The sequence below is a fragment of the Choloepus didactylus genome, chromosome 4, assembly GCF_015220235.1.
Source record: "Choloepus didactylus isolate mChoDid1 chromosome 4, mChoDid1.pri, whole genome shotgun sequence".
NCBI lineage: Eukaryota > Metazoa > Chordata > Mammalia > Pilosa > Megalonychidae > Choloepus > Choloepus didactylus.
The window spans coordinates 122,068,711-122,090,370 of NC_051310.1; the positions used below are offsets into that span (position 1 = coordinate 122,068,711).

General features: G+C 40.6%; 1 protein-coding gene across 3 annotated transcripts in view; it reads right to left on the minus strand.

Annotated features, from left to right (window-relative positions):
• The window catches only part of LOC119531961 (myocardial zonula adherens protein), a 90,573-nt gene that overhangs the window by 42,383 nt on the left and 26,530 nt on the right, over positions 1–21,660 (minus strand). For all 3 annotated transcript variants that reach the window (XM_037833856.1, XM_037833857.1, XM_037833858.1), the window contains exons 4-9: positions 19,887–19,979; positions 15,246–15,359; positions 12,149–12,301; positions 6,110–6,235; positions 5,043–5,171; positions 80–159 (exon numbers count right to left, since the gene is read on the minus strand). In XM_037833856.1, coding sequence (XP_037689784.1) covers positions 80–159; positions 5,043–5,171; positions 6,110–6,235; positions 12,149–12,301; positions 15,246–15,359; positions 19,887–19,979 — 695 coding nt within the window. The remainder of the gene's footprint in view (positions 1–79; positions 160–5,042; positions 5,172–6,109; positions 6,236–12,148; positions 12,302–15,245; positions 15,360–19,886; positions 19,980–21,660) is intronic.

Below are 21,660 nucleotides of genomic sequence, written 5' to 3' on the forward strand. Positions count from 1 at the left end.
CAAGGACCAAATGAGCCCACAGAAGCACAGGCTATCCAAAAGCTAAATCCATTATAAGACAAAGGGCATAATATCTTACCTTTCCTTGTCAGAATCAGTTATTTCCCCTGACATTTCTGTTTCATGCTCTAGAAGTTGGAGTTGCAATTGATGGCGTTCCTAAAACAAACAGAAACTGGTATTTTAATCAATGGATCCAAAGTTGGACAGAAATTGCATACTAAGCAATTACATCACCAATGAGTTCAAGTCTCTAACACCCACTGAGTAACACCCATTACTCATAGTCCAAACAGAGTTCAATGAGGCCAAATCTGTTGGTGTGTATTTATAGACCTATTTATGAATAAGGACAGACAACTTGGATAAAGCCATTCATCATTTATTTTTTTTTAATTATTCCATCAGCTCAACCTCAGAGGTCTCGTGAAAATATATAGTCCTAAATAATGATATAATCAATACTAGAAATCAGTTGCTTGTGATATTGCAAAATTCCTGATTATATTCTAAATCATCAAGAAAAGAGGCTTCTGGAATTCTGGCAATACCCTACATATTACACGGAGTGCTATTTTCTCAGTTGTGTTCATGTGTAAAGATACATTGTGGTAGACAGAATAATCCAAGTCCTAATCCCCAGAACCTGTGAATATGTAACCTTACATGACAAAAGGCACTTTGCAGGAGTGACTAAGTTAAGGATCTTGAGATGGGAAGATGATGCCGGATTAGCTCGGTGAGCCTAATGTAATCACAAGGGTCCTTAAAAGAGGGCGGCAGAGGGCCCAAGTCAGAAAAGGAGAGGTTGGAAGATGCTATCCTGATGGCTTTGAAAATGTAGGAAAGGACGGCAGCTAAGGAATGCAGGCAGCCTCTAGAAACTGAAGAAGGCAAGAAAACAGATTCTCCCTAGAGTCTCCACAAGGAATGCAGTCCTGCCAACACCTTGATTTTAGGACTTCTGACCTCTAGAACTGTGAGATTAATTTGCATTGTTTGGATCCACTAAATTTGTGGTAATTTGCTACAGTAGCAATAGGAAATGAACATTGTATCGAGATGTGCACTTAAGATTTGTACACTTTGCTGTATTTACGTAAATTTAAAAGTTCACGCAAAAAAGTAATATGATAATCTGGAAAATTATTTATTTAGATGAAGTGGAAAAATGTTAACTAAAGTGTGGTGCCTCCCCACCCCCACCCCTACCCGGAATATTTTGGGCAGAAAATAAAAAAAGTATTTGCAAAGTCCCTTTGAGGGACTGGGGAAAAAATGTGGAAATATTAGACTTCCCCACCTGGGGAATTCCTGATATTAGGGAATCCCAGTTGAAGAAGTCAAGCCCTCAGTCTTGGGGCTTGCCCTTATGCAACTTATTCCTGAAAAGGACAGGCTACGCGTACTTATAATTGTGCCTACGAGTCACCCCCAGAGAACCTCTTTTGTTGCTCAAATGTGGCCTCCCTCCCTCAGCCAACATGGAATATAAACTCACTGCCCTTCCCTCCACATGGGACATGACTCCCAGGCATGTAAGTCTCCCTGACAAGGCAGGACATGACTCCCAGGGATGAGCCTGGCCCTGGCATCATGAGATTGAGACTGCCTTCTTGACCAAAAGGGAGAAAAGAAATGAAACAAAATAAAGTTTCAGTGGCGAAGAGATTTCAAATAAAGTCGAGAGGTCATTCTGGGGGTTATTCTTATTCATTATATAGCTATTCCTTTTTAGTTTCTAGTGTATTAGAATAGCTAGAAGGTAATACCCGAATCTATTGAATTATAATCCAGTAGCCTCGATTCTTGATGATGACTGTATAACTTTACAGCTTTTATTGTGTGACTGTGTGACTGTGAAAACCTCATGACAGACACTCCCTTTACCCAGTGTATGGGCAGAAGAGCAGTAAAATAAAGAAAAAATTATATAAATAATAGGGGGGGAAAAGGGGTATGGGATGGTTTGGGTGTCCTTTTTAATTTTCTTCTTTATTTTGGAGTATTGAAAATGTTCTAAAATTGATTGTGGCAATGAATGCACAACTATATGATGATACTGTGAGCCACTGATTGTATACTTCGGATGGATAATATGGTGTGTGAGTGTATCTCAATAAAACTGCATTAAAAAATAAGAAAAAAAGTGTGGTACCCTTCATAACCAAAATTGTACTAGAAATACATTGTAGATATTAGTGTTATAAATGTCCTTAAAATGGAAGCTTATCAAATCTTTCTGACTAATTGGAAAGAGAATATTTACTTTAGGTTCTCTTCTAAGAACACGAGTACCTTATTTTTAGTCTCAGCAATTCTCCCCAACAAAACTCTTACTGGCTCTATAGATTCCAAACCCTTTCTTCTTCCAAATTATTAAAAGCAAATCTTTAAAAATTCAATTCCCATAATTCAGAAGCTGTAAGCAGTGGTAGGCCAAGAACTATTCCAAAGGGGTGAAAAAGCAGTCCAACCAGCCAGGAGGAATATATTATCATCAACATATTTAGAATAAGAAAAGAAGAATGACTTTTAGTTGGGTTTGTCATTTTTAAATTCCCTGCTCTCGGCGCCTGGCCTGGGTGAAAAGCCCACACTGTCCCTGCCTCTTGGGCCTACGAGTTTACATTAGCACTGAAATAATAGTGATGAACCTTTCACAAGTGAGCCCCTCCAAAAAAGTCATCATAAAAGAGGATAAGGCCTAACTTAACAGAAAACTTTTTAAAAAATCACTTTAAAAAAAAATTCAGGTATAACAAACCTTTAGTGTACACTGCACAATGATTTTTTACATTTATATAAACCTGTAAAACCAGGAGCCAAATCAAAGTATAGAATACTTATCTATTCCCCAGGAGGTTCCCTGGTTGGGCACACTCCTTAAAAGAGTTTTACTGATCAGGAAAAAAGGTATCCTGAATACAACATCCAATAAGATATACAGTAAGTTAAAGTATAGAGTAGAGAAGCCATTCAAAAGCTCAGTTTGTCCCTGAGCAAAATGCAAAAATGGGTGAGAACAGGATACAAACACTGGCTCAGTTCTCGTGAGCGGAGGTACAGTTCCGGCGGTGTGCGATAAAGAATTGGCAACATTCCTGTTCTCCAAGATTTATCCCTGAGGCAGTAAATTAGAATATCCAATATTAGCTAAGAAAAGAAAGCATTTCTCAAGCCTAAATGGAAAAGAAGATTAAGAGGCAGAGTAATAAGTTTCCAGTTGCTAAAGAAAAAGCCAACAGGACACGGGGAACTTCTCTGTTACATAAATGCCGGCAGGAAGGCCTAGCCTTACCACTTCCCTGACCCTCACCCACAACTGTCATGAGGGCTGCATGAGGAAATTAGTGGGAAAAATCTGAGAACTTTCAGAATCCCAAGGCCACAAAGAGGATAAACTATAAAACGGGTCCAGCTAAAGAAAGTGGATTCCAGGGTACAGACACTTAAGCAAACCTGTAAAGAGTAACCATTGGAGCCACACATTACTGAAGACTTGCTATGGGCCAGATTCTATGCTTAGCACACTGCGTGAATTTTTCTCATTTACACCTCACAAAATCCCTAAGAATAAGAATTATTTATATTAAGCATTCACAGAAAAGGAAACTGAGTTTGGAAAAGTCAATTAACTGCCCACAACTAGAAGGAGAAATAAGATTCAAACCCTCAGTCTGCAAGATTCTAAACCCTATGGTCTTACTCAGGGCATGTACTGTCTCTATGTAAGAGGCTTTGCTGCCCAAACTACCTCCCCCATGCTGCCTGCTCACCTTATTTCTTTACAGTGCAGAATCTGTCACCTAGAGAGGGCATGTGAGTTTACCAGCATCTTCTGCTGTTGTAGGAGAACCGCGATGTGGGAGAAAGTAAACCCAAGTCCTAGAAAGTGCCCTTGTTACTCAATCTTCACCAGTGTTCCTCTATCCAACGCTTACTTTCTCTAAACAAGTCAACCATCCACTCTTCAATAAAAGATGGGATTCTGCTTTCCCAGAGGGCAGAGGTTGAGACTGTAACTGATTCTTTAGCTTGCTGAAGTCCCTCTCAAATATTAACATTAGCCAACCAGGAGCCCTCAGTGAGCCCCCAGGCTCCACAGCACTGAATTCAACGCAGTTCCCACTCTGGCTGCATCTAGCCTTGTCGATGTACTGTCGAGGGGTTTATGTTGCAGGTGCCAAGGAGTAAGGACACTCCTTCTGAGAATCTCCTGGAGGCCCAGCTGTTAGTCTTGCTCAGAGTGTCATTCCCCTCCCTTCCATCATCATGTTGGAGATTCTCAATGTCACCATCTCAGCAGATCATCACTACTCTGCAAACTCACATGCAGCTAGAGAGCCATTTTCTAGAAACCAACCTCAGCTTTGGCCCTAAATCACCACCCATCTCCTAGAAGTCAGCTGGCACCTGCTTAAGGCCACCCATCCTTTCTCTTCTTTCCTTCTATTGCTTTTTGCTCTCTTTCCCACTCTATTTTCCCCTTTCTCTACTCCCTGCCTACTTTCTTTCTCTTCCCTGGCTTCATTATCTCAGTCGAGCTCCTGCCTTCCAGAAGCTTCCTCCCAACCCTTCCCATCAGCCTCCTTGCCACGTCCACCAAGAAACGTGGCATCCTCCTCTCTTCTACAAGTGTAACGTATCAGGGAAAAGTCGGCCCTGAGAGGCACGCCCCAGAAGCAGTGGGGCTGAGGTGCTGATGTAACATCTAAACAGGGCTTGATTACTCAATGGGGAAGCTTAGTTCATGCCCAGGGCACCAGCAGAGCTGAGCTCTTGGAGGGAAGAATTTTATATGTAACATTTTTTTAAAAGCATTCAAACAGTTACCATGGGGAAAATGAGAATTTTTTTGGACTTCCTTAGATCTTACAGTTTTGTATGGTTTCTTTCTTCTTCTTTTTAACCTCAATTTTGAGGGATGAGCAGGCTCAGTGTTGAGGCCTCTCAAGTCCTCACTCAGGCCTGCGAGGGGCCCTGTGGAAGCACAGGGGAGGGTGAGCGAGTGGGGAAGGCGGCCATGGCTGCTCCGTTACCTTCTCCATGCGCTCTATCAGCCGGTCCAGCTCCCCGATCCTCCGGTCTTTCTCCTCTAAGCTGATCTCTGCTGCATGCATCTTTTTATTGGCTTCTTCAATCGCTTTCAGAAAACTATTCGTTTCTTCCTGCAAAAGAAACACACTCTCCTCAGTACCCAGGTTACTGACCAGGGTTCATGTAAAGTCATGATTTCTCCCTAAAAGTATGACCTTGGGGCCCAGAAGTGCCTCAAAGGTCCTGAATTCAACTTCCAAGATTTGGTTTTTAACCTGTGAATAAACACCCAAAGTGTGGCTGGTTAAGGGATCTAGTTATTTTTTTCTCCTTTTCGCTCTTGATTCCTTCTGTTTAAAAACTGTATAAAAAAGCCTGAAAATGTTACCCCATCCCTTATCTAGATGCTCAGAGTGTCACCATTTGCCACCAGTGTAAAGGGAATTAGGGACAGATTTGGAGTTGAATGCAGAATTCCCAGATCTTTCTCCTGTATTGCAATACACCAAATCGCCCCTAAGAAGAAATCAATCAGCACATTTATTAAGCCTTTAAGGACACATGATAAGGCAGACCTGGAGTCCCTGTTTTCAAGGATTGTGTGATCCAGAGAAACCCCAATGTGTGACATACACCCCAACTCTAACAACAGGTAAAATAAAATTCCATAGCAAAGAGCAGAGACTGTGACTGGGAAAGACTTCATGCATGGAAAGGGTGGCATTTCCGAAGGCTTTAATGCCTCTTGAGGTAGGATCAAGGACAAGGAAGGAAGATATTCCAGGTAGAAGGGACTGGAGTGCATCAGGGTATGGCTGCAGGGAAGCCCAGTATCTGCCTGAGTGCTGGTGAGTGGTCCCGTCTGGCTAGAGAAAGGGGAGTGTTACAGACAGAGGGACAGGGGACTATTCTGAGCAAAGGGAGGGAAGGGGATGAATAGACCAATGAATAAATTCCTTAATCCCTCACCCATGCTGGAGCCCACTAACACATCTCCCTATTATTTAAACCTCTCCAACAATGAGCCAAAAACTCCTGGTTACTTTCACTGCAGCCAAGACATACACACCAGGAGAGCCTGCTTCTCAGCACTGTGCTTCTGCTGCTCTTCTCGCAGCTTCTCTTCGTACTGGCTGTACAGCTTCTTGGTCATCTCTCTCATCACCTCCGCATTCGCTTCTTGGGATGATTCCACCTACAAAGAGAGCCATTTCAGAACTGGATTTCACAGGTTCCGGGGGAATCAGAGGCTTTCCTTCTGTATGCATCAACTGTGGACACACAGAGAAAGCAAAGAGTAAATACAGGACCAAACGGCAACTGGAGTCTGGCAGTAGAGAAAAGCAGGAACTGGAAGGGAAAAGGGGTGAGTTGACGCACGGGAAAATAAAAAGGGTGCTTCACACTAGTTTATATGGCATTATTAGGACAAAGGTGCTCCACACGAGTGAATTTTTCAAAAAAGCAGCAACTTAACCTCTTTAAGTATCCACCCAACCTCCCCCTGAAAAACAAAAAGACCAATTTTAAATTAAACTCCGTATAAAATGTATTTCATGCTCCACTGTCTTAACATCCTTTTTCCAATGGTTTGTTTCTGTCTAACATTCTTTTGATCCTAAAATTTTATTATCTTTTATCTATGAATTTTAATAGCACATTTTTCTGGGTTTTTGGGGTGTCTGTCCACACTCTAATTGACCTCGGAAAGATAAACTTGTTTAATTCTTGAGTACTTTGTTGTGGGCTGCAAAATAAGATCACTAAATTATTAGAATTGGGTGAGAGTAGAATAAACCATAAAAATAAGAAAACGGTTACCTTTAGGCGGGGAGAAGGAAAACGTTAAGAGAAGGAAGGAGATATTACAGATACACATACTACATTTCTAAATATACTTTGTTTTGTAGATTTGGCTTTGAAACCAAGTAAATAATTAAGCTGCTATAAAAAATTATACTTCAAAAAGTTATCTAAATTTAAAATATAAACAAATGAACACAAAAGTGTTTCTAATTTGTAATATCACCACATGGAGAGGTACTATTCCAAATGACTTTAAAACACACTAATTTGACTCAACAATAAAACGACAAACCCAATTAAAAAATGGGCAAAGGACATGAGACATTTCTTCAAAGAAGATATAAAAATGGCCAGCCATCACAGGAAAAGATGTCCTAACGTCATTAGCCATTAGGGAAATGCAAATTAAAACTACGTGATATCACTTCACACTTACCAGAGTGATTATTATTTTAAAAAATGGAAAGTAAGTGTTGGCAAGGATGTGGGGATGTGGGGAAATAAGAAGCCTCATGCATTGTTGGTGGGAATGTAAAATAGTGCAGCTAAAGTGGAAAATAGTTGGGCAGTTCCTCAGAAAGTTGAGTACAGAATTACCACATGACCTGGCAATCCCACTTCTAGGTATATACACAAAAGAACTGAAAGCAGGGACTCAACCAGATACTTGCACACCTATATTCATAGCAGCATTATTCACAAATGCCAATAGGTGGAAGCAGCCCAAGTGTCCATCAACAGATGAATGGATAAATAAAATGTGGCATATACACACAATGGAATATTATTTAACCATAAAAAGGAATGAAGTTCTGATACATGTGACATCATGAATGACCCTTGAAGACAGTATGTTGAATAAAATAAGCCAGACACAAAAGGACACAGACTGTATGAACTTACTTGTATGAGATAACTAGACTATGAAAATTCATAGGGTCAAAAACTAGAATACAGTATATCGGGGTGGGGGTGGGGATTAGGGAGTTAAATCTTAATTAGTACAGAGATTCTGTTTGAAGTAATGGAAAAGTTTTGATAATAGATGGTGTTGATGGTAGCACAGCATTGTGAATATAATTAACACCAGTAAATTGTACACTTGAAAGTGTTCAAAATGTGAAATTTTAGGTTGTACATGTTACCTCAATAAAAATAAATTTTAAAAAGCACAGTAATTTAACTATTTATTCTTAATGGGACATAGCCTAAGGACAAAAAGAACTGTAAAAAAAGTACCTTAAACTATGTTCAGTAATTATATTCCTGTTGGTAGTGCTTGTAGTTATTTTGAGACAGCTGGTATGTATTATAGGATAAAGCAAATGAGTAATTACATTGCTGTCACTGTGACTGAAATTTGAGGCATATGAGGAGGGACATATGCAAAATCAACCAGTTAAAGGAAAAATCCTAATGTCTTAAATTGAAATGGGAAGTATTTGTATGTACTTATGATATATTATACCTTTAAAATAGAAAAAAAAGTATTTCTTAGTGTCATCCACTGAAATGGATCTAGAATCAATGACCAACTCAGTAGCAAGTGCCCACACTGTGTTCTTAAATAACATTCCCCACTTAAAGGAATCAGGACTCCTCGGAGCAAGGGCTGATTCCAGGCATCAGAGAGGAAATGAGTAAGAGGAGACTAGAAAACCTTATCATACCTGAAAGCAAGGCAGGCCTGTCAGGGGACTCAGAAGTCAACTTGAAAAATTCTAAATGGTCAAACATGGGACAACTTGAGCTTCAATAAGAGTAATAACTAAAATTAGATTGAAATACATCAAATGTGTTTAAATTCACTAGTTCATGATGCTATTAAAAGAAGAAATGCACACAAAAAACCTACTGATCATTTTAAGAGGGTGTTAAGGAATCAACTCATTTCAAAACGGAAAAGTTATTTCAGTGAATAAACAAAGCAAGAAGGCTAGAATAAGAATATCGCCACTTTGGAACTCCTAATGAAATAATGGACCTAGTGACAAACATCAACTGCTATTAACATCATAAAAAAGAGAGACAAGGATATAGTGAGCCCCTGACAGAAATACACACCACCGTCTAAAAAATATTCTTGGCCAAAAAAAAGAAAACCAAACCCTGAATTCTGATCAAGCCTTTAAATACCAACTTTCAAGACACACAAGCAATAGAGGAACATGTTAAATAGCAATCAGCAAAATCCTGACCATGGGAAACCCTGCAGGACAAACCAGTTTCTCCAGCAAATACATCACAAGGAAAAAAACAAAAAAAAACAAAACGATAGAGGTAGAACATAAAGATTAAGAGACTTATGAGATATATTAACCAATTGCAATGTATGGACTGCATTTTACCCTGAATTGAATAATAACAATTATTCAATTGTTGGCTGGCTATTTTATACTATTATAATTTCTTAAAGGTGTGAGATCCCTTATCTTTTAGAGTTACATGTTGAAATATTTATGGATTAAACCCTTCAAAATAACTACCAGGATGTGGTGGGAAGTAGATGAGGGTGTAGCTAAACAACACTGACGATGAGTTAGTAAATGCTGAAGCTGCGCAATGGATATGTGGGGGTTCATTATATTATTCTCTCTACTTCTTTAAATATTTGGGATTTCCTCTAATAGTAAGTTACTTTTTAAGAAAAAGAAAAGAACTGGGTCCCAGTAAGGATCAGTCTATGAATAGAGAACACATTCATGAATCAGAAAGGTTCTCCCTAGAAAAGGATGATACGACAGGTGATCTAAGTCTGCTGCCCCACCTGATCGGAGGACAAGCCTGAGAGTCAAGGAAGTCAGGGGAGGGGGAAGTGAAAGTCTTACAGGGGGCTTTGTCTAGAAACAATCTAAAAATTCATCAATAAGAAACAGTATAAATAAATTATAGTACATCAATGCAATTGATATGCAACTGATAAAAAGAACAAGATAGATCTAGACGTACTGATGTGAAATGATCAGTGAAAAAAGTAAGGTATGAAAATCTGTTTAGTATTCTAACGTTTGCATTTAACAAAGATAGATTACACACAAACTATGAATTTCTATGAGAGGCTAACAAACTGGTAGCAATGGCTGCTTTTAGGAAAGAGAACCAAAGGTCAGAGGTAGGAGAGAGACTTTCTTTTCCCTAGACTACATTTCATATTGTTTTGCTTCTTTCCCATCATGTGCCTGTATTACTATTAAAAAAAATTAATGTCAAAAAGGAGGGAGACCTTTGAAGAGAAGTTTCTCACATGAAGGTGAAGCCATCCCATTAGCTGCAGTAGCCAAGCCAGTCTCTAGTTAAGACTTCAGTTCAGCTCAAATAAGAACTCTGGACTCAAGCTTTCCATACCTTTGCGCTTTCCCAAGTGTCGAGTTTGGAAATATGCCAACCTAGTCTGGGGAACACTAAGCCAGGGGCCTCTAGTGGCTTGAGCAGGCAGCAGAGGAGACAAGAAGACTGAGAAGACGTGGCCTATGGGTGGGTGGGCAGGGCTTGGTTAGTGGTGGCAGGTGTTTCCTGCAGCCCAGGCCATTTCCCCACATGTGGACTTCATGACATTGACTTTACACTGATGACGGTTTGTTTCTGTCCCTTCCCTCTGATTTACTGCTTGTTCCAGAGAGCTGAGCTTGCTGGATATAGAGTCCCTGATGAGTGAGGCATTATTCAACTTCAATAGTTATAGGATGTTCACTTCAAGTTTTTGACCAAAGTCTCTCTTGATGCCCTCTAATTCTCCCTTCTCATCAATGGGCAAGATTTGGCACCAAAAAGCACAAAAAGGAAAATCCAGAATAGAGATTATCATTGGCCGAGAGACACCCAGCACACTCCACACTCCATTTCCATGCAGACATATTGCTAGAAAGGGCTTTGTCCCTGGAGTCCTGTTTTCCCTGCAGGTCATGTGAGCTACCCTAAAGTCCCTATAACTTTTTAATTTTTAATTTTGGGGGTAAAGTGAAAAGGAAGATCAGGGAAAACCCTCTTTAATTCTGCTGCTCAGGGTGAAAACAAGCATTAGTTCCTAAAAACAGGTCACTGCAGGGGAGGCCTGGACTCTCTGGAAGCTTCCAGACTGCCAATCAGCCCAATGATGTCCCCAGGCGCCTGCCACCATACAGACCCTGAAGCAGACAGGAACGCACGAGACAGACATGTGCGATGAATATGTGTGGAATGAATAAACAGATAAAGCTCCTAAGCTGAAGAAAAGACATAAAACAGCAATTCCAGACTTTTGGGCAACAAAACCCTTCTCATTAAAGTACCTCTTACTCAGAATCATGAAATATTTAATAATGAAAGGATGAGCTGCCTTGTTCAAAGTGAAAGCAGAGGAGCTGATCTACTCCACCCCTCTCTGGATGAGTGACATGCACACCGCCCGACCCCGTGGGTGCCAGTCACGGAGGGTCTGCAGTGCCAGGCGGTAGCCCCACTCCTCTCTGCCTTCCCTGGCCCTGAGGCAGCCTGCAGGGAGGGGGTCATACGTCCCAGGTCGTTTCCCCAACTAAATTACCAACAGCACCACCTTTTACTCCTGAACATAGTTCCGGTTTAAGCAAATAAACTGTATGGATATGCTACCCATAAGGCGCCCTCCTCTAGGATACCCTAAGGCTGTGCTGAACACAATTTGAAAACCAGACTTAAATGAAAAAGAACCCATTCATGACACAATTTTTTGAATGCCATCTAGGAGCCATTCATGGGTCTGTTCCTGTCACTAGGTAGGAAATCTATCCATGTTTCAAATTTGGGAGAGGTGCTCACACCTCCCGGGCAGTAGAAACCCAGCTAGGGGATATCACGGCCTGGTGGGAAAGAGGGACATTCCTCGGAGCCCTCAGCCACCCAGCACCTTCCTTCCTGAGAAGGGGGCCACAGCCCAAGTACCAGTGACCCAGACAGAAAGGCCTCGGGACCTCAGAAAATCTAAGCAGCTAGGGGAGAGATCTCCAAAGCATCTGCAGTCTCAGACCTGTGACCGTCCCAACCACCTTTTCCTCAATGTGACAGCACTGCCGTGGTGACTAAGCCGCCCTTGCAGCCACGAGGTCACTGCAGGAGCGCCCAGTGGGAGTGTTCACGAGGACCCACATCCAACTGACACAGTGGACACAGACAACAGTGAACCTCCCAAGTGCGTGCCTTCCAGCCAAGCCCTATGGGGCTGGCCACAAAAAGGGTGAGGAAATTCAAGGAAGAAGAAAAAGGGAAGTGGAAGATGGAGGACTGGAGGAGAGAAAGGAGAAGGAAAGAAGAGGGAGGTTAACAGGAAATCTAGGCTCACATACTTTACCTTCATTTTCAGCAGCTGGTTTTCCACTTGCGCAACCTCCAACTGCCTCTGCTTTTCCCGCAGCTTGTCCATGGATGCTTCGTATGTCCGCTGCAAATTTCTCATTTGGTCCTTAATGCTGCTGTTTTCCAAAGTAACATCCACAAGGGTTTTCTGTTGGGATTTAAAAAAAAACAACCCAGACCCAGTGGTGTGAGAAGACGTGGCCAAAGTCATGGACTGGGATGTTCCTTTTGTCACTCGCCACTGAGGGAGACGTCAGCCACGGCAGCTGCCAGCCCGGGCCTGGTGTTTAAGGACCTGAGGGCTTCCTAGTGCCGAGAGGCCTTCCCCTTGCAGCCAGGTGGGCCACCTCTCCCCCACACTACCACCACTCAGGATGGATGGAAACGGATGAAAATGGAATCTTTCCAAGGAAAAGTGTTCATAATACATAATTTCGCATGAAAAAAATAGTTTGATAATAGTTACGTAGAGTACAATCTCATATCGAAAAAATATATAAGCATTTGTTCAAATATGTGTTTACGCGTAAGAAAAAAAAAAAGAGTAGGAGGAAAGACATCAAAATCCAAATAATAGTTTTTGCTATGTGATAGAATTATGGATGATTTTTATTTTCTTCTTTGTGTTTTTCTATATTTTCCAAATACCCACAATGAAACTGGAAAAAAAAATATGAGTTTTGTATAACGGAGTTACCCCACCTCTTTTTTTTAAAGGGGCTATCTCTTCTGTACTTCTAGGCTGCCTGGCAGGAAGGGAGAACATGGCTGAGGTTATCCCAATGCCCACAAATGCTTCACCTTCCGCCCCTGGGCAGAGAAAAGTGGTGAGACAGGAGCGTCAGGGAGTAGAGTTTGGTGACTCAGACAAGTGCCTGAGAAAACCTGTTGATTATTGCCCCAGGCCACCCACAGGAGCAAGAATGTTTAAATTAATATTGTTGCTATTTCCTCTTTCAGTGTCTACCTGGTTGGCTCTCTTTACAGAGAAATGGCTTCCATAAACCCCAGAATTCCCACCACTGGACACCAAGTTATGGGCACTTTCTGCCACCTCCCCAAGTCATCTACAACTTCAAATTAGAAGATCTGAAAGCCCTGGTGTTGGGCACAGTCTCTGACACCGTTGTCCTCTTTGTAGACTATTAGTTCTGAAGCTTTCCCAACTCCTTAGTCTCCACTTTGGACAATAAAAAGCCTCTCATTCCTAAACCTATTTGAATCAGGAAAAAGGATGGTGGTAAATAGATATTAAAGGAAATATTGCTGCCATTTGGAAGCATGGAATTGCAGACCATTTGAGCAAGGGGCTTTAGAAACCATCCAGCCAACCACCCCCGCTCCAAACCCTAACGGCTTTATAGATACTACTCTTCTGCTCATGAACCTACAGTCTGGATCAAGAGAGGAGGGTTCTTCTAGTCCTGGTTCTGCCACTAGCTACACACCCGTTCAAGTCATTTCTCTTGGCCTGTTTGTTTATCTGTAAAACAATGGGGTTGGAATTGTCATCTCAGCATTTCTTTCTAGCTCTGACATTCTATGAAATCAAACCAAGTGTCTGGGCTGGACGGGCAATGAAAGAGGTTGCTACCTGGCTTAAATAAGAGCCAACTTTAGACTCAGTTGAGTTTTGCAGCTGTTAGATGATTCCTTTTAAAAAACAAACAAACTAAAAATAATGGTTGAATCTTTTACTTATAAGGCTCATGGTACTAATAAAGTAAAGGTGGTCAAGGCACCTGGGTTATGGTTGACCGTGTTCTAACTTCTGAGGTAAATGTCTTGAGTGTCAGCTGAATGGCCAGTCAGAAGTAGAATGGAGAAGGAAAATCATACATTTAGTACAGATACCAAGACCTAACTCAGGTGAAGTAAAGCACTTTCCAGTTGGCTGGGAATGGGATGTCCAAGAGGGAAGGAAAGGAGACCTTGGAGAGCCCCCTTGATGGCAGGAGGAAGGGAAAAGAAAGTCTACTGAGTGAACCAGAACCCAAGACAGGGCTTGGCCTGATGCCAGGGGGAAACTGGCACCAACTTATGAAAGCCAGGAAAGGGGTGGGTTTCCCAGACAAACCCAAACACGAGGCCTACCCAGACCCACTGCTGGGCAGTGGCCTGGCTTTGTTTTTGGCAGTTTTGCCACATTGCTGCTATAAGAGAACACTAAGTTCTAGGGGAAGTGGCTAATTCCAGCATGAATATTTGTTTGCTTATCTAACAAATTATTTACATTAGACCAGAAAGGACTTGAGATCACTTGTGGAACTTTTAAAAGGAGGGTAGAAAGATAAGGGCCAAATAATCAAGTTGGAGGAGGGTCAGAAACTACTGTTTACATATTTGGAAATGAAGGCCAAGGGAAGCTATTTCAGGTGAATATACCACTTGTTCTGAACATTTTCAAGTTAATTTGCATGTTAGGTGGTAGACTCAATTGGAAGGGTAAGAATGTTTTTGATGGTTAGCTCCCAGCAAGTCATATTTATCAAGAGAACAATCCCCTTGAAGTGGGTTGACAACATCTTGTCATAAATTTAGGACACAGGGTCTTTCTGTTTCCCCATCTAGTACTACAAGACATTCTTTGGAATATACATGATTCTTACCAATGCAAAATAATTTCTAAATTCAGAAAAAGAACTTAAAAGGCTTTGGGAGCTATACCAAGACTGAATGCAGATTGTCCTTGGTTAAGTCTGTCTTTTCTGTGATTAGGTGGCACTTCTGCAACATGGGGCTACAGTGAGAAAGGGGCTGGGGTGCTGTGATAGGCATTGAAACATCACTCGGGTGTCTTGCAGACTAAGTGACATCTCTAGTACTGAACTCGAGATCTAAACCTGCATTATAGTGAGGGCAGAAACATCTGCAATTCAAAGGTTTAGAGTCTCAGCTTGGAAACGCTTCCTTCAACTTCTTTCACGGTCTTCCTGACACAGTCTTTTGTGTGGTTATACTTAAGGATTCTGAATAATGAGATGAGAATCACCTGCAACTTACTTTTCTGCAAGGGAGCTGGGCCTGCCCGTAAGTGGCCTGGTTTCACTGTACCAGAGGGGAACCCCGTCTAACAGTGACAGGACGAATACCTGCAGGCCAAGGGAGTCCGATGCCAAGGCCGAGTTCGTGGAATTAAACCTGTCCAGGGCTGACGACTGTATCTGGATGTGATTCTCTAGATAGTCCTGCTGAGCATGGGAAACCTGGACAGATCGAGGAGACAGTTACTCAAAACAAATCCAGACACAACCACAACAATCTTTAGTTAGGTTGGAACTTCTTCCTGAGAGCAGCCATGTCCACTTCAACAATATTTCAAATAGAGCTTTAAATTAAAAAGTTATTCTCTACAAGAACCAGAGAGTAGAAAGACAATAAGGTTTTCTTTGGATGGCATTTTCACCTTTACCCACCAAACCTCAGTTAGCCCCAGAACACCACACAGCAGTCAGAACATTCCCCTTTGCAAAAGGGGAACAGAATCAGAGAGGTTAAGGGCCCGGAGTCAAACAGCTCAGAAGTGGTGCAGCTAGAACTAGAACCGAGTCGGAAGAACCCAATCGCCATCTTGTTCTTTCTACTCTCCATAGAAAGGATGTACTTTGAGCTCAACCAATTCTCGAGTTGTTTTTTGTTTTTATTATTGTTACTGTTATTATCCTCATTGTTTGAAACCAGAAAAATCAATGGTTTTAGTTTTCAACTGACTTAAAGACTGTATGTCCTCTATAGAGTTCATCATGATTTCTACACTGATCTGGCCTTGAACCCTTTTGACTGCCCTTCATCAATATCTGCTAACCTAAGAGGTACAACCAGTGCTGGGGAAGTAACTGATAAAAAGAATAAATATTGGAGGCTTTTATGAGGAAATGAAACTGGAGGGGGAATACCTTCACCAAATCATTTGCTGAATTTGAGCAGATAGTACCCAATAGTGTAACCTTCAATAATGACTAAGTGCACAGGGTTTCGAAGCCTAGCATCATCATTTATTACCTATGGGGACCTAAACAAATTACATATACTTTCAGAGTTTCAATTTTCTGAAAAAATTAAAATGAAGCATGTGAACATAAAAAACACTGAGCATTGTCTAGTCTATAGTGTCTAGTACACAGTAAGAAATCAATACGGCAGCTATCATCATCATTTTCTTTATTAGCTGTTTCACCCTATATCTCTTTCCTAGAGGAGGTAAAGGTGATTAGCAAACAGTAATGATATCATTAAGAAAATAAAATCAATGAAGCAGATCTGAGATTTGGCAAATGTACCACACATGTGTCCCACACTCAACACCTATTGGCCATGTTTGGTAATAGTCCACAGCAGGGAAGGCCAATCAGTACATCAAACACTGAATACAACACTTTGCTGGACACTTTCACAAAAGAAGTATCGATGTGGCCCAAGCTTATTCATGAGACTGCGAGCCACAAGATATTTAAGGTATTATATAAACAAGTGCTAAATTATTAGATTGTGTGGTAGTGATGCTAAGTCATCCCTGCAGCCTGGAAGAGATGGTGGGTGCTTCAACAGAGGCTGGTCTTGAGCTCAACATGAAGGGCTGGAGTAGAGAGGCAGGTGGGTAGTAGAATGAGGGGTAAGTGTTCCAGGGGCTCAGGGGTGGACCTCTGTGTGGCCTGAGGGAGCCATGGGAAGCACCCTGGCACAATGGAACTGGAGGTGCTCCCTGGGAAGAGGTGGAGGAGAGAGTTGAAACACTGGGCTGCGGCCAGGAACACATGGCATGTTCTCGTTCAGGTGTGACTGCAGACGCAGTACTTGAGCAATCTTAATCCGGCTGTGGTATGGGGTATAGCCTGGAGGAAGATGAGACACTTGGTAAAGAGACAGGTTTTCTATGATGGTTCTGTCCTGAGGAAATGCAGGTGTGCAAGGGATGGCAATGGCAAGCAAGAGGCGGGTCTTGTTTATGTGTCCCTTGCAAATCTACTGCTTTGATTACAGTCATTGGAGCCTGTCACTGGATGCCAATGAATTTCCATAAGTATGTGAGAATTTCACAAGTCTGCCTACATGCCAGTGAGAATGAGATTAGGTGGATATGTTTACATTCCCTCATCCCTATAATCAGGTGTTACTTCAGCGGAAAATCTCACAGCCTGGCCATAAACTAAACTCTCATGTACCTCTGTTGTAAATGCTCTTCTTTCCTGCAGATATTAATTCTTAGGGAACGTAAATGCACATATTCATGAATCTTTAGCTTTGAGATTATGAACAACATATACAACCCCGTCCCTTACAGGCATTAGCTTAAAGGAGAGGAAGGTTATCATTTTAAAAATTTGTAAGTAGGTAATGCATTCACATGCTTCAAATATTTAAAAAGTACAAAACATACACAGTGAAAAAAAAAATCTGCCTTTTACTCCTGTCCCATCTACTCAGTTACCACCCTGCTCACCCCAAAACTAGAGACCACTGCCTGTTACTTTCTTGAATATCCATCCAGAAACTTTTTACGCACATAAATGATAATTTAGATGCATACATTTTTCCCTCTTGTTTTACACAAATGATAGCATTCAATAAACGTTTTCTCACAGCTTGTCTTTTTCACCATCTGCCATATATTTTAGAAATCTTTCCATGGCTCTTTTTAAAGAGCTTAGTGCACTCTCTCTCTTAACAATTGAGGATTTTCTATTGTAGACATATTACATAATTTATTTGACTTGCCCCTTCTTCATGAACATTTAGGTTACCAATCTTTTGCTATTACAAATAATGCTGCAATACATAAGTTCATACATATGTTATTTCACGTGTCACAGTTCATCTGTAGAATTCTGAGGAATGGAATAGCGGAGTTGAAGGATACAGGCATTTGTAGTTACAGATATCACCAAATTGCCCTCCTTAAGAGTAATACAACTACATACTCCCACCAGAAACATAAGTTCATACATATGTTATTTCACGTGTCACAGTTCATCTGTAGAATTCTGAGGAATGGAATAGCGGAGTTGAAGGATACAGGCATTTGTAGTTACAGATATCACCAAATTGCCCTCCTTAAGAGTAATACAACTACATACTCCCACCAGAAACATAAGTTCATACATATGTTATTTCACGTGTCACAGTTCATCTGTAGAATTCTGAGGAATGGAATAGCGGAGTTGAAGGATACAGGCATTTGTAGTTACAGATATCACCAAATTGCCCTCCTTAAGAGTAATACAACTACATACTCCCACCAGAAACCTGCCTGCATCCCCATGGCACTGCCAACACAGTGTCATGTCCCACTCTTAGAGTTTTGCCATTCAAATAGATAAAAGTTATATCTCAGGATGGATTTAATCTGCATTTCTTGTGTTGTGAGTAAAGATGACCATCTTGTCATACATTTAAGAAGTCACCACCTTTCCTATACTATAGGTTGTCTGTTCAAATATTCTGGCTCTTTTTTTAATGAGTTGCGGCCTTTTCCTTCTTGATTTATAGAATCTCTGTAAATATTCAGAAAATTATCCTAGAGTCTATAGTGTGAAAGGGAAATAATTTTTCCCAGTTTGTCATTTGACTTTGACGTTTTCGACTTGCAGAAATGTTACATTTTAATGTAGTCAAAGTTCTTGACCTTTACTTTTGTGGTTTCTGAATTTTATGTCATAGTGAGAAAGACCTTCCCCATTCTAAGGTTATAAAAGAATTCACCCATTTTTTAGGATTTAAATCTTTAATCCATTTGGAATATATCCAGGTATAAGAGTATTTAGTTTCTCACCAGTGTATGTTGACTAGTCCATTTTCTTCCCTTTATTTGAAATACTACAATTGTCTTATATTGGGGTACGTTTCTGGACTTTTTTTCATTGATGTCTGTCTAGTCATGTGCCAGTACTATAATGTTTAAATTTCTGAGGCTTTTTCAGTTTACTTTAAAACTTGATATGGCTAGTCCCCACTTCATTACTCTTTTTTCCATAATTTCCCATAATTTTTTATGATTGTCATTTTTTTATATTTTTCTATATAAACCTTAGAATCATCTTGTTCATTTCTAAAAAAAACAAAAACAAAACAAAACAAAAAAACTGTTGGTATTTTTACTGGGGTCTTACTGAATTTGTATATTAATCTGAAGAGTGTTAACATGATATTGAATCTTCCTTTATAAGAACATGGTATGTCTTTCTGCTTGCCAAAGTTTACTCCAAGGTGTTTGAAATTTTTTGTCACTTTTATTTCTTCAACCTAATTGTTTCCTGTATATTTAAACCTCTTTGTTTCCATCTACTAATTTTATACGCTACTACCTTACCAAATTCTTTTATTGCTTATAGTAGTTTTTTTTTCCCTGTTAGTTCACTTGGGCTTTCCAGATTTATCAGTTATAAATAGTGATAGTTTTACAACTACCTGTCCAGTTTTTATATCTCTAAATTTATTTCTCATATAATCGCATTAGCTAGTACCTCAGGTACAATGTCACATAATAATGATAGCTGGATTCCTTGTCTTGCTTTTGACTTTGGTGAGAATGCTTCTAATGTAAAGAAGATTATTCTTCCCACAAAAATTGTCCTTTAAATGTTGTTCTGTAATGAAGTTCTCTCAGTTTATTTAAAATATGAATCTATTTATAAAGAAAATTATATGCTGTAATTATTTTAGGTACTAGCCACTGAGAGGAGGTTCTGGGCTGTACCATCCCCCCCATTTTCCAAGCCACTGAGAGATGGACTTACCGATAGTTCCTGGGTGAGCTGTCGAATTTTCTGTCTCATCTCATCATAGTCTCCATACATTCGCTTCCTTACTTTTTCCAAAGTGGCTCTCACCTGCAGCCCACAAAGATGCTAGTTAGAGATCAAGCTAGAACATTTTCATGCAAGATTTCCAAAACTTTTAAGAAACTCTAATGAGAGAAGGGCCCCACAAAACGTACATCCTTAAGAACAGGACAATTTGGGAAATTAAGGGAGAAGATCACGTCTGACATCTAGTTAGAGATCAAGGAAATTTTAATTATTAACTTTTAATTACCCAAATAATAAATTCTAAAGAAAAAATGATTTGCTGGAAAAAAAACGGTTTGCTTAAATTTGCCGATCCTCTTCAAACCACATTCAGGCAAGGCTGCCTCTTTTTCCATCACACATTTTACAAGTAGAAAGTTTCAATAAGTTGACTCTGCAAACATATGGTCCAGAGAACCAAGAAATCAAAAACTAGAAAACAACTTCTGGAATTGTCCCCATCTCTGCTGACTGCCAAAGAGCAAGGAAATGTCTGGAATGTAAGGAAAATATTAGACCTGGAGAGCCCATACATTTGAAAATGAGTTTGTCAATAACAATAATACACAAGATACTAAATATAACAAAAGTTAAGGTGACCCCCAAAACACTTGACTGAACAAAACCATTTGTTTCTCTGTAGTATCACTGCCAGAGGAGTAACGGGGCCTTAAAAGTTGAAAAACAAAACACCTTACAGAGGTCAGGGATCCTCAGAAGGGTTAGGAAGTCTCAGGAGAGCCCTCTACAGGGAAGGCCCAGAATTTCCGAATAGGAAGGGCTTTAAGTTTGGTTAGAATGAGAGGCCTATAGAGGACACGATGGGAGGACTTGTCTTGAAGCCGTATTTGCATAGAAGCAATGTTTTATATTAGGCTTCATGTTTATTAGGTGTGGCTGGGGAGGGCATGGGGTCCTAAAACCCAAGCCCTCCTCAGCTGAACTCTAGTAAAAGAATCAACATTCTTACCATTAACTATTAAACACTGTGGAAAAACAAGGCCAAAAGCACAGCTTTCATTCAGGACAGGCCGAATGGCTTTCATTTGTGGCCCTGAGGGGTGGAATCTTGAGCTGACAAACACTGCAGGAAGTCAGCTAGGTCAGAGTCACTCACCAGGAAGAGAAGCTCAACAAACCCATGAATACACATAAGAACGGCCCGGCCCAGCCAGTGACGAATCTGATGGCTAGCTACACAAGGTAGGACCTGAAAATTAATTTTACGTTGCAGATCATAGTGGAGGTGGTAATTCCAGATCAGAACCACCCCTGAAACCTCTGCATATGGCTCATGATCAGTCCAAACCTGCCATCTCTGTCTTGGGCAACGTGCCAAGAATGTTTACCTCCAAAGCAATGCTAAGCTACGTGGGGCATTTAAATGAGGAAGGCCTAAGCATGTCCTTGAGAACAATATAGGCGACTTAGAATGTTCAAACTGATCTTAGATCAGGAATGAAATTCTCTGGTTCAAAATTATCTTTGAGGTAGGATGGCTGGGGATTTGAGGCTGACAGCTGTCACACTCTTGCTGTACGTATGTATATGTGTGTATTTTCTGACTTTTCTTCATTTTCTCTTTTAAGCATTTATTATTTTTGAAATTCAATAAAGGGTATTCTTTTTAAAAACTCATACACCATCAAGAAAGTAAAAAGATGACACACAGAAAGGGAGAAAATATTTGCAAATCATGTATCTGATAAGGGACTTGTACCCA